Raw genomic sequence first — 14,349 nt, forward strand, 5'->3', positions numbered from 1 at the left:
AAAATGTATTAAGTCGACAGCTCTAATTATTACAAAGCATGGCATATGTGGGGCATTAAATTCACTTAATAATTACTGGGGATTGTGCAGATTGAATAAATACTTACCCATTTCTTAGTAGCTTCTCCTTGTTTTTAGTAGTGTCACAGTAGCAAAAGAGAGACTATTTTATATCATTTCCTCATGGTAGAGAGTATTTATAGCAGCCATTATATTATATTGCTAGTAGATTATGTCATTGGATTCATAGCAAGAAAATGCTGAACGTTCCTGTAAGGGGAATGAGAATAAGCTGAACCACACCAAGTCCTTCTGCAAAGCAGGTTCTGTTTATTTTTGAGGTGGTTACTTGCACAGACTCCTGGTACATGCGCCTTGAAATTAATCAGGGCTGCACAGCAGCAGTTCTTAGTGGACTGTGCTCTGTGTCAACCTCTGTAAACTTGGCTCCTATAGTGATTACAGTGTCGCTTCCTACCCCAAATCTCTGAAATCGAATTGTTCAGCTCCTGATGACAATAAATCCTGTGCCCCTACCTGCCCTTTAATGCTTTTCAATTCTGTGTGGAGACATGACAGAGTAATAATTTATTCAGATGTCAGAAAATAATTTGAAAAGTGTCAAGTAGAAAAGAAAAATAGGATAGAAGAGAATTACTTTCAAAGACATGCAGCTAGCCTCTTTCCCTCCCATGAATGTCCTGAGTCCAGAATAATTTTGGTGGCTCTCTGGCATATAAGAAAGCAGGTAAAATGGATAGATAACAAATTCTCTATTAAATTCTCACTCCCTGGGGTTATTTTAATTACCATTGTCTTGCTATAGCAGGTAGAACAGAAGCAGGGACACAGCTGACATTCCAAAGGAGAGCATTTCTCTCATCACTCATTCCTAGAGGATTGTGGTACAAACCTAACATCTGCAAGGCTAAAAAAGTGATTTTGGGGGTGTGGGGAAGATGATGGATTATCTTGGAGGAAAGGTTTGATCCAGTTCCTTCCAGAACAATTGGGATTCCTAGTCTTATAAAATTATTTTTCATCTTTTACTTTCTTCTACCACCATGCTAATGGTAGGATCTATTTCCTGGCATGATCTATGATTTGCATACCCCAAACAAATACATTTACACAGAAGGTACTATTCACTAAAGATTAATACTACTATCCAGCACCCAGTCATGCAGGTTTAGTTCCTACTGATTTTAAAAGGGACATAGCATGCATAACTTATATATAACAACCCAAGATTACAGAATACTATAAAATGCACTGGAAACGTATCTGCAAATGAGCTGTTTAGGTGGTGGTGCATGTCATTTTGCCATTGTCTACATCACTACAGAATTATTTTACCCCATTTCTACTACTCTAGTGCAGGCATCCCCAACCTTCGGCCCTCCAGATGTTTTGGACTACAATTCCCATCATCCCTGACCACCGGTCCTGTTAGCTAGGGATCATGGGAGTTGTAGGCCAAAACATCTGGAGGGCCGCAGGTTGGGGATATCTGCTCTGTGTTTACTACTTCATTAGATATAATATGGTAATATGGGCTCAGCTGTTTGGGATGGGGAAGTGGCATTGGGTTCCATGAAGGCCTTTCTCCTCTCTGGATAGCCCTCAGCCATGCACACATTGCCCATTAAGCAGGATTGGAGATTCATAAGGACCTGCCATCCCCTTTAACCTTCCCTGAGTCCCTTCCTGCTCTTTGGGCTTAGAGCCCCTGACTGCATCCACATGAAGTCATGCTCACACACTGCAGGACAAATTCTCCTGCTTTTAAGAAGCATAATCAGCCTGGGTAGTGATGGTGGGTGGATCCCTCTTCTCCCAGTTCTCCTTGGGGTGGCTCAGAATGTGTCAAAGAACTCCCCCACCCCAGTAATCAGATAATCAAAGTGGTTTCAAGTCGTTCTGGACCCTTTCCAAGCCTCTTGTGAGTCTCTCCCATAACCCACAACTCCTCAGGCCTCCAGGCCACTATCATACCTGGAATATACATCTGATTGGCCACTGTGAGAACAGGATGCTGGACTAGATAAGCCATTGGCCTCATTCAGTAGGTTCTTCTTACATTTTAAAGAAGCTGTCAGGAGCTGTTTTCAGGCTCTGAGGTGTCATAAATATGTGAGCTCTACCTCTCTGTTCCATCTGAATCAGGACAATCGGTTAAGCCAGAGGTTTTCAAGCTCCCTTGACCAATTACATTATTTCTGCGGCACCCCATGTGGCTCAGGAGCCCAGTTATGCCACCCCTTGCCTGCAGAGCTGGCAGCCTCTTGCCCTTTTTCGAACACATACCCTTGTGTAGTGTTCCCTCAGCCTCCACTCCTCTCCCCTCTCATTGTGAGTCCTTCGGGCAGCCTCTGCTGCAATAAACAACTGTGCAAGTCTTTGGAAGGCAGAGGCATGAGAGGGCATAAGGAGAGGGAGGGAAGGAAAGAGGGACAGAGGCCAGTGTTGCCCACGCTACCCTTGACTCTCATTCAAGGCACCCCAGGGTGCCATGGAACACTGGTTGAAAACCACTGGGTTAAGGTGTTAGACCAGTACCTAGAGGTGATGATGGACTGAAATGGACCAATAAATTGAAGCTGAATCCTAAAAACACAGGCATGTTTGGTGTCCCAAGTTCTTGAGTCTGGGAGGTGGGGAGACAGCCTGTCATAGATGGTGTTGCATCCCTCTGGAAGAAGCAGGTCCTCCTGAGTTCAGCCTTATCACTGGAGGCTAGTAGTGTCTTTTTCCAGCTCTGGCTGGTTCACCAGCTACAGCCTCTTTTGAACAGAAACAACTTGGCCACAGTACTCAATGCTCCAGGTTGGAGTATTGCAATGCGCTCTACGTGGGGCTGCCCTTGAATATGATTTGTAAACATCAGCTGGTCCAAAATGCAGCAGCCAGATTACTGGCTGGAGTTCACTTCAGAACTCGTATAACCCCTGTTTCAAAACAGTTTGTCCGCTTGCGACATCATGTCTAGGCCCAGTTCAAGCTGCTCATACTAGTGTTGAAAATCCTAAGCAACTTGGGCCCCAAATATCTGAAAGACTACTTCCTTCCCTGCAGACCCTCCTGGGTGTTACAATCAGTGGAGGGGGCTCTCTTGGTAGTTCCACATTCCTCCTAGGTTCAGGGGTTGGTGAGCTGGGAAAGTGTATTCCTTGTGCCAGCCCAAAAGTTGAGGAATTCCCTCCCCACAGAGGTACATTTGGCAGCTTCATGGAACAGCTTTCATTGTATGCTGAACATACACCTCTTTACCCTGACAATTGAGATGTATGTTTTAGGCCCAATCTAGTTGTGATTGTAATTTCTTTTAAATTTTTAGTGCTGTATTTATATTTCTGCAACACAACCTGGGCGCTTCTGGTGAGGGACTGGTAGTGGTAGTAGTAAAAAATACAGATAGATGGTTCTGCTCAAGTGCCAAACATAAGATTCTGTTTTGACTGCAGAGGGCTGTAAGCAAATACTCTGCAGCCACAGTTAAAGCAGATATTTGAGATTGGACAGCTTCCCCTTATAAATAATAACTCCATACAATGCACCTGCTCTGAGCCCTGCAGGCCAATGATATTGATCTTGCAAGAATGATTGCCTAATTTTAATTGCCTTTGTCATTTTTGCGTAGGACACTCACACAAAACAAGGCTGGAGATGCAAGATGAAAACATTAAAGCTAAATGTTTTCAAATGTCAATGAAAAATACATTTTAACAGATTACTGTTGGATATGTGGGTGTGGGTTTCTTCACTTTAATAGTATCCTTTAATGGGTTTCTCCTGAGATAAGTGGGCACACGAGCTTTCAGGTGCAATTAGTGATGTGGTATGTCGTTTGCAGCTATTGTTTTAGAAAAAACATTCTTATTTCAAGGGTGATTACTGTTGCCCTTTTTTTATCAGCTGTCGGCAACTCTGATGTTAAAATTTTAAAGGTATTGCAATGTTTCAAGCAAGTCCTCAAATGAATAGACTAGTAAAATTCTAAATAAGTAACTAAAAAGTGTTGTGAAGAGGATTAGTAATTGGTTGTTTGTAGATGCAAGATTTTAGTAAATGATGGTGTTTTATATCTGCTTATTATCTCTGTCTCCAATAGACGCTCAGACAAAGCGACATAGCAGGGTAAAAAAAAAAATATGACAGGAGCAAAAGTGTTAGAAGAAGGAATACCTGGGTAGGACCACACCCTCCCCAAAGGCCCAGTCAATGCTTGGGATTCATTGTGGATCCAGCTTTTAGCCTGGATTCCCATAGAGCACTCCAGAAACAACAGACATAGGCTATTCTAGAGCCTAGGCAGATACTTTAGGGGTGGGGGTGGTCTTCCCCCTCCCTCGGGCTCATTTCTTTCGTTATGTTCTAAAATTAAGATAGTTGTCAGGCCTGGCATTTAAACAATGTTCTCTCCTGCTGTCAAAGGGGAAAAAAACTGTCTCAAAAAACCTGCCTCATTTCAGAAGGAGCGATTTGAGAATTAGACTAATTAGAGCAATAGTGCAAACTAAGAAAAATGTTTAAACTGAGAAAGGCCAATATCGTCCACTGAAACATTACTCATGTCAAAAGCATAAAAAGCAGCAGCAGAGCTCTCCTGGTGGTGTGCTACTATTTATTTATTTCAACAGTTTATACATACTGTACTTCCTAAGTCTCTAAGGAGTGCTTGCCAGGACAGGGGTGGGGTGGGGCAGGCCTGGGTTGGCCACAGCCCCTCCTGGCAAGCAGCAGAAGCGCCCACTACGGCTGATGCTGCCCTGCCTTCTCTATTTATTTTTTTTCAAACTCTCAGCCCTAGTAGTTACAGTGGTGCCTCGCAAGACGAAATGAATCCGTTCCGCGAGTATCTTCGTCTAGCGGTTTTTTCGTCTTGCAGATTAGCGCTATTAGCGGTTTAGCGGCTATTACAGGCTTAGCGGCTTAGCTGCTAAAAGGCTATTAAAGGCTTAGCAAAAGGGGGGGAGCGAAAAAAAATCTCAAGACTCGCAAGACATTTTCGTCTTGCGAAGCAAGCCCATAGGGAAATTCGTCCTGCGAAGCGCATTGAAAAACGGAAAACCCTTTCGTCTAGCGGGTTTTCCGTCTTGCGAGGCATTCGTCTTGCGGGGCACCACTGTAGTTAACAGTGCATTCTTAAGCATTCCTATTAGAAATAAACATATTTATTACAGTGACACTTCCCCTCAGATATGTTTGTGTATAGGATTGCAACCTCCTGTTAAAAAACAACAACACCAACTTTCTTTCAAGAGGGGGGGAAACACTTAATTGCAAATTAGTTTGAAAGAAACTGAAACCTCCATTGAGCCTTTAACAAGCTAAATTAATGAGCCTACAGAAGATCTCTGCCTCACCTCTTAACGCACTTGAGAGCTGTCAAGTTTTTAATATTGCCTATAACATTATCAGTGTGTATTCCTCCAATCCTGTTATGTGCTGAGAATAACCTGTGGATTGATTTGTCCTTTCAGGACCAATGCAAGAGACAATATATGACTTCTGGAGAATGGTCTGGCATGAAAATACAGCAAGCATAGTCATGGTGACAAATCTCGTGGAAGTGGGAAGGGTAAGAAAGTTTGGGAAATTGTCTATATTTATGCATGGTGTGGGGATTTCTCTGTTTTGAATTTAACAACCTTGCTGTTAACTTTTCTACTTAAGTTGTGAGTTGGCCACTCCAGTCTCAAACACAATGGACTTTTGTGTTTTAGAGCAGGGCCAAATGCGGCCCACAAAGACCGTTTTACCAGCCCATAAGCCACCCATGAACCAAGCCGCCTGCTCGGCAAGTCCCCCGTGAGCTGCGCTAAACCGGCGCAGCGTAGGGATTTGCTGAGCAACGCCGGAAATTGTTTCTGTGCATGCGCAGATACTGGAAATCACGTCTGCGCATGTCCAGACGCCGGAAATCGCTTCTGCGCATGCACAGTTTTCGGCATCTGGGCATGTGCAGAAGCAATTTCCGGTGACGCGGACAGGCACAGATGCAATTTCTGGCATCGTGCTGTGCCAGTCCAGCCCACGGACAATCTCTGTGGGAGTGATCCAGCCCATGGCCGGTAAACCTTGCCAACCCCTGTTTTAGAGCAAGCACAGTGAAGTGGCTCAGGTTGCGAGGTTCAGATTCCTCTATTCAGATCCTCACCCAGGGCCAAACTACATGTGATGGGAGATCTGTGGCTGGATCTCCAGATACCTCCCCCCCCCCCATAAAAAGATCTGGAGCTGGTTTTGAATCGGGGGATAATTCACCCCTGTCCCCCTGCTTCTGACACTTTCCATCACATGCTGCAGATGCACCTCTTTACCCATGGTCTTTGACACCTGAGAGAGAGAGATTCAGAAAAATTATACTTTCAAAAATTATATACTGTACTGTCTTTTAGGACAAAATAGTAGCCATTTGGCGAACTTCACATACTTGTCGTAAAAACAGAAGTGTGTGCATGCGCGTGAATGCACGCACACACACACAGCTCCTCGGGAAGGATGGGATAGAAACATAATAAACAAAACAAAACCTCAACAATCTATTTCTCCAGGAAATTTTCTTACTTATATTAGCCAACCACAGATTTCCTCAGAAATTTGGATGGCTGCAGAAAATTGCACCCAGGTTTCCTTCAACTTCTAAAACACAGAGACAAAATACAAGGGAAACCTCCCTAATACACTTCAGATATAAGAGAATTTATTTCTACTCCTATGATTCCAAAAGTACTTCAGTGTGTTTCACTGAATGAGGATAGGCCATTTTGGGACTTTCTGCCTAGTAATTAATTTTTGCAGGGTATAACTACTTTCTGCAGTGACCAGATTGCCTGGCCTTTCCTCAGTCAAGCTGTGCTTTTCGTTTCCATAGAAATAATAAGGAGAAGCAATCCAAATTTCTAAGTTCCCAAGGAATAAGTATCTTAGGTCATGTACACTGTTATTTTCAAATGATAGTAACAGCAGTTTGCTTTTCATTTTAAATGGTCAACAAGAGTTGTTGGGTTTCTTATTTATTTTACTGTATCATTAGCATTGATGCAGGTCAGGGTGTTTAAAACAGCCTAGGGAGTACACTGTTCAATTTCCTAGTGAAAATATCAAACTTCATCAACTATGTTGTCAACACCTCCAGGAACAGTGCATTTATTAGCTGCTGGAAAAAAATGGGAAATTGTAGATATACTTCAGTGTAGCTAAAGCAGTTATGATGCATGTTTTTAATTTCCTGCCAAAACAGTAGTTTATAATTTCCCCCCTGAAAAATAGACATGTGGACTATAAATGATCAATTAATTTTTCAGTAATATGAGTAAATGTGTCATTTCCAGCTTCCTTTATTGTAAATTCAATTTTCATTCTGTGTTTAGAAAGGGGATTTTTGTTCATGGTTTATTGTGAGTTTAAATCCTAGTGCCTAGACATCTAAAGTGCCTGAGCCTGATCACAAATCAGGGAACAGGACCACTTTTGGATGAGAAAGCAGCACGATTTGTGAGTATAATTAGGTGCTGTTATGAGAGCACAAAGATGCAACCAGTTGGACTGGCTTAAAAGGTCAGATTGAGGCCATTTAGGACCCAAAGGAGTTTGAGACTTGGTGGATCAATAAATCACCTCTGTCACTTGCATTCAAGCTGAAGCAAAAAGTTACAACTAATTTATTGATATGAAACTTTCCAGTATATTGTTGTGAGCAGAGAGTTTGACTTGATGGCCTGCAATATTCCTTCTAAGTTCATGATTCTCTGACTGTAAAACTGGAATCTGGACAAGAGGATGGCAAGCTTCATGGTGCTGGTATACAGTTCCATGGGGGTGGGTTATATTTTCTAATGTTCTTGGTATATCATTGCTGCAACGTCTGAATTTTTAAAAAGTATTATTAAAATTTAAGTTGGCCTAAGAAGACATAGGGTGATGGGTGAAATTATCCTTATTTCCACCACACCACCTCTGTAGAGAGAGGACACCTATTGCAAAGTAGTTTTCTGGTTTCTTCTCTAAGTACCTAATTCATGGTTCACCATATCACTGCAGAACTCATTTTATTATTTATATATCCTCATTACTCCCTACCATTCAAGTTAACCACATGACATCAGTCTATTTCTTTAAATGAGGACTACTGTATTTTTCCTAGTCCTGAACAAAATGGATTTATCAATCGCCTGACAGCTTAAATACTTAACTCTTCCTTCCCTGTATCTCATGATATAAATTAGCATTAGCCCTGTTCTATATTTAATTTCCAAAGGGTTCCAGTTTTTCCTATCTTTGACCAAGGAATGTTCTTGCAGGTAGCATAAGTTGAAAAATCATCTTAACCACAACTTCCCCAAATCTCTTAATATCACTGACTCATGGGGTATCTGTATTCCCTTGCAATCTCCAGAATCATTGCAGAGCTTCTAAGAGAGATCTGTGCTTGCCAGATGGTTTGCCATAGGATCTGCTCAACCCAGGCCCATCATCGGCAGGGCCCACCAGAGCCGACACTTGGGCTGCACATCAGTAGCTCTGCTGCAGCCACTAGCACCCCACTCCACCTTGCACTGAAGGGCTCACTCACCTGGGAGCTTATACAGCAACTAGACCATTACAGCACTGCCAATGGGTAAGCCTGTAATGAGGAGGCTGGTAGCTGCAGGAACATTGCCATCAGGGCGCAGCAGGTGCTGAAGGCGCCCACAGAGGGCAGCTTGCTCAGGTTCCTCCAAAATCTAGAGCTGCACCAGTTGTTGTTGTTGTTGTTGTTTAGTCGTTTAGTCGTGTCCGACTCTTCGTGACCCCATGGACCAGAGCACGCCAGGCACTTCTGTCTTCCACCGCCTCCCACAGTTTAGTCAAACTCATGCTGGTAGCTTCGAGAACACTATCCAACCATCTCGTCCTCTGTCGTCCCCTTCTCCTTGTGCCCTCCATCTTTCCCAACATCAGGGTCTTTTCCAAGGAGTCTTCTCTTCTCATGAGGTGGCCAAAGTATTGGAGTCTCAGCTTCAGTATCTGTCCTTCCAGTGAGCACTCAGCGCTGATTTCCTTCAGAATGGAGAGGTTTGATCTTCTTGCAGTCCATGGGACTCTCAAGAGTCTCCTCCAGCACCATAATTCAAAAGCATCAATTCTTTGGTGATCAGCCTTCTTTATGGTCCAGCTTTCACTTCCATACATCACTACTGGGAAAACCATAGCTTTTACTATACGGACCTTTGTTGGCAAGGTGATGTCTCTACTTTTTAAGACACTGTCTAGGTTTGCCATCGCCTTCCTCCCAAGAAGCAGGCGTCTTTTAATTTCGTGGCTGCTGTCACCATCTGCAGTGATCATGGAGCCCAAGAAAGTAAAATCTCTCACTGCCTCCATTTCTTCCCCTTATATTTGCCAGGAGGTGATGGGACCAGTGGCCATGATCTTCGTTTTTTTGATGTTGAGCTTCAGACCATATTTTGCGCTCTCCTCTTTCGCCCTCATTAAAAGGTTCTTTAATTCCTCCTCACTTTCTGCCATCAAGGTTGTGTCATCTGCATATCTGAGGTTGTTGATATTTCTTCCAGCAATCTTAATTCCGACTTGGGATTCATCCAGCCCAGCCTCTCGCATGATGAATTCTGCATATAAGTTAAATAAGCAGGGAGACATTATACAGCCTTGTCGTACTCCTTTCCCAATGTTGAACCAATCAGTTGTTCCATATCCAGTTCTAACTCTAGCTTTTTGTCCCACATAGAGATTTCTCAGGAGACAGATGAGGTGACCAGGCACTCCCATTTCTTTAATAACTTGCCATAGTTTGCTGTGGTCGACACAGTCAAAGGCTTTTGCATAGTCAATGAAGCAGAAGTAGATGTCTTTCTGGAACTCTCTAGCTTTCTCCATAATCCAGCGCATGTTTGCAATTTGGTCTCTGGTTCCTCTGCCCTTTCGAAATCCAGCTTGCACTTCTGGGAGTTCTCGGTCCACATACTGCTTAAGCCTGTCTTGTAGAATTTTAAGCATAACCTTGCTAGCGTGTGAAATGAGTGCAATTGTGCGGTAGTTGGAGCATTCTTTGGCACTGCCCTTCTTTGGGATTGGGATGTAGACTGATCTTCTCCAATCCTCTGACCACTGCTGAGTTTTCCAAACTTGCTGGCATATTGAGTGTAGCACCTTAACAGCATCATCTTTTAAAATTTTAAATAGTTCAGCTGTAATACCATCACTTCCACTGGCCTTGTTATTTGCAGTGCTTTCTAAGGCCGGTTTGACTTCACTCTCCAGGATGTCTGGTTCAAGGTCAGCAACCACACTATCTGGGGTGTACGAGCCATCCATATCTTTCTGGTATAATTGAGCTACACCAGAGTACTCCTTAATAACTGCAAAACATTCACATTTTCTGACTCGGTCTAAACTTTCCAAAGCAGTGAACAAAAGAAACTTGTAGATAGATCCTGCAACCAGGATAAACTGTTTGTAGATCCAATGCAATATAACGTAAACCAATGCAATCTCTCATATTTTGCATTAAACATAACCATCTTGCTCAGCGAGTGTGAATAATGGCCAGCCTGTTCCCAAACCTATAGACCTTACTCACCCATAGCTCTTAGAAGAGGCATCCATCATGTGGGCAGGGATAGCCTGAACCCTCTTTCTTCCCTAGAAAACATTCCCGATTCCCAGGGAACACACAATGCCAGTGGCACCTCAGTTCACACATGCGCCTTTTATGTAAGCTTCCGGTAAGATCCAGCTTAGGATAGCAGTATCTTTCAGCAAATTTGGGGGAATAATGTGTTTTCCAGTGCATTGTGTGAAAATATTATTGAAGCTGTTGTATAAACTGTTGTGTTTATACAACAGTAAGTTTCACTGTACAGAGTGGATCTTAACACCAAGTAAGGGCTCGTCCAGAAAACCTGATTGCCATTTGCCTTGATTCAGTGGCAAAATGTGTGTTTTCCTGGGGGAAAGCGCCAGGACAAACAACAACAACAGCACTCAGACATGGAGCTTTAAAACCTGAACCTAGAAAAGCGGCACAAAAGGAGGCCTCCTTTAAAGAGCGTCCTTCAAAAATACTCATTAATAGTTAGAACACAGAAGTCTGGCAATTAATCTTCACTAGGACCATGGCCTCCAAGGGGGTACAAACTCTGTTTCCTGTCCATCACTGCTGAGTCACTTAGGGCTGTGTTATGCTTCCATTAGTAATAACTTTAGCTGGTTCACTGTCCTTGAGGGTTTTTCTGGCAGTGGCAAGGGGGCGGCAGCGTTGTTTTCACTCCACTATCATGTTTTGACAATAGGTTAGATTCCTGTAGAGCCAGCACTGTGACTTTTTGTGGCTTTCAAGTTTTTTATTTATTTACCCTTGCTGTTGTAACTGCTCACCGCTGCTTTTGTTATTTGACTTACAGATTTCTTGGGAGACCACCTGCCCATTTTTTACATCCAAAAGCAAGGGGGGTGGGGTGGGGGGAAATAGCTCAACTTTTTTTTTCTTTCCAGGAGAGAAGAATACCTATTTAACATGTTTGCCACATAACTTGTGTTTGTCCTTCATGAATTAATCATGGAGGGGGCGTATGTGTGTTTGTTTACCCGGACTGGATAGTCATTAAATTTGTGCTCGGATATAGCTTTTGCCCTGGAGCTCTATGCATCAGGATGGTTTTAATTGCAGGCAGAGGAGCCACTGGGAGGCTTTCTCTCACACAGGCACCTGCTGCAGATGATTCAGCCCTTCCATTCGCCTCTAGCAGGGCCTGCATACATCTGCCAATACCTGTCATTATCTGAGGCAGGCTTGTCAAAACCCTGCATCCTTTAAGCTCTCCTGAATTCCAGCAAGGGACCTCGTCGGTTTTCCTGGCACTTGTAGACCGCAGTGCACCTGGTATTTAAATGGCAGCAAAATGTGTTTTGATTGTTTTCCTCCTTTAATGAATCTACCTGAGGGACATTTAGCTCTTTATCTGGTAGCATGTAACTGAGTAGCTCACATTTACACTGTTTCTGTGGAGAGACCAAAAACAAGCAAACAAACAAACAATGCCCTCCTCTCTCTCCCCCCAAAACCCCTTGCATTCTTGTGCTATTATACTGATCCATCTGCCATAGGTTCTGTAACAAAATCTGCAGAGGTCCCCCAGGAGTGTTTTGCTCTGGTAATCTACACTAATGATTTCCGAACATATTTAGCCAGCTTTATGAAGACCTCATTAGAATGTGACTGAATTCTCCCCAAAAATGCAAATAATGCCTCATTAGAATTTAGAGCAAGCCATTATGGAGTTGCCATAAAAAATATTCTTTGAAAAATGATGTGGTGCAAGGGCTGGTTTCCACAGACCTTCCACACCAGCAGTGCACCACCCTACATATACAGAACAACGTTATGGAACCTCTCCCATGATTAGAGAATCATGTTGGATCAGAAGTGGCTTTATCTAAGTCTTTCAGAAAAGACCTATCAGCAGGCATCAAAAGGTCTGGCAAGCTGAGGGACAGAAGGCAAAGATTCAGTGCCAAGTCAATGGAGGAAACTGGTGCCAGATCAGCCCCACGTCCATTGCACCAGTAGACCATCACCCCCTTTTTCATAACCATGGCTTCTGGATCAGGCTTGATCATTGCTCATGCTGCCCCACTGTCTTTGGCTTGCCTCATTGCACCCTAAACTAAACAGACCCCAGTTTGACAATGGCTTTAAAAATATTTCCACTGACCCTAGCTTACATCTATGTGGATGACCGTTGTTGTTGATGTTTAGTCATGTCCAACTCTTCGTGACCTCATGGACCAGAGCACGCCAGGCACTCCTGTCTTCCAGGACTCCTGGATGACAATAGGTGCAGTCCATACTGTTTCCACATGCTTGTGTAGGAATGATGCCAGAAATATTATTTAACTGTCCTGGAGCGTGATGGTCATGCATTTATTGATTTGTACTATCTTGGCCCACCGGACATAGTTATTAGCTGCACATTATCAGTCGAGTTCAATAATTATTGAGCACCACTATCTCTGGATCAGGGTCAGTGCATTTAATGATAAAAGCTAGCAATTTTATCCTTGTCCTGGGTTGCAGCAACATACGCAGTGAATATAAATTGCCAAGAGTCCAAAGAAATAAGATGAATGTGCATGTTGTGGATCAAGTGCACAGCGGGGGAGTTTTGCATCTCTGGGTTGTTGTGCTTCTGCAGCAGTCCCACTGCCAAAGTGGCAAGCCACTATTAAGCAGCAGTCCTGTGCACACTTACCTGGATGTGAGCTCCATTAACTATAATGAGACTTAGGTCTAAGTAAACATGCATGAGAATGTGCTGTTTAAGGTGAGTGATGGCTTTGCTTCTCAGCAGCTAGAACTGCTGTTGTAATAAACAAAGTTTAGGCTGTGTTCACAGTTTTCCCCCATGCATACATCACTTCCTTATATGCTAACTGAAGCCACTGCCATCGATGAACAATAAAACACTTAAGCAGTCATTTATTTCTGCACAAAAAACAGGGAGAAATAACCATCCATGTTACAGTTAAAGTCATTTATCTTACTTTAAATCAAATGTAAACAATTGTAGTTTTCCAGTAAAGATGAAGGCAGATCTGATAGATAACTTTTTTTATAAAAAAAAGTTGCTTCATAAAATTCAGCAGCTTAAAATCTTTAATCTGACATCAGTAAATAAGATCATGTGTCTTACCAATCAAACCAGATTTCTGCTTTCTAAATGTACAACCAGAAATTACAAGTTGGCTTTATTCCATCATGCATAGCAGGAGCAAAATCCTTAGGGGGAACAATTGGCTGTTATTCTCCAGGAAGCTAGGCAGACTCTTCTATAATCGTTTAATAAAGATGTCCCCAAATCAACAGTGCTTGCCTCGCTGAGCAGGGCAGCATAAAACATGTGCAGAACATTGCCCTTTGTAACACCAAGAGAAGGTCTGATTGGTTTTCCATTTATCTTGCATGCTGTTTTCTACTAGAGAATGATGCTCTAGATCCTAGAATGTATAAAATCAATAGCGATTCATATCTTAAGCCTTTCTAAACCAATTAAGGGTATCCAGTTAGAAAAGTGCAAATAACTGTTCTTGACGAAAATACACAAATGTGTGAGGAGGTTTAGATATTAAGAAAAGAGCAGAATTCACAAGCTAGTGTCCTTCGACAAGGTGATGTCAGGCTGTCTTGTACACTGCTGCCACAGTATGTAGATTATACATTTTGGTAGTCTAATTTACTTAAGTTTTAACTAAAGAAAAGTCCTGAAAGTGTTAGGGCCAAGCTCTTTGCAGCCGACCTGCAGGATTTTTTTATGAATGCAAAATGCATCAGCTAAAACAGATTGG

The 14,349-nt window shown here is 42.8% G+C and overlaps 1 protein-coding gene across 28 annotated transcripts in view; it reads left to right on the top strand.

Annotated features, from left to right (window-relative positions):
• PTPRM (protein tyrosine phosphatase receptor type M) overlaps positions 1-14,349 on the top strand; it is a 395,597-nt gene that overhangs the window by 357,400 nt on the left and 23,848 nt on the right. For all 28 annotated transcript variants that reach the window (XM_083518504.1, XM_083518498.1, XM_083518477.1 and 25 more), the window contains one exon: positions 5,484-5,581. In XM_083518504.1, the coding sequence (XP_083374630.1) occupies positions 5,484-5,581 (98 nt within the window). The remainder of the gene's footprint in view (positions 1-5,483; positions 5,582-14,349) is intronic.

The sequence above is a fragment of the Podarcis liolepis genome, assembly GCF_965112155.1.
Source record: "Podarcis liolepis genome assembly, chromosome: 8".
Taxonomy (NCBI): Eukaryota; Metazoa; Chordata; class Lepidosauria; order Squamata; family Lacertidae; genus Podarcis; species Podarcis liolepis.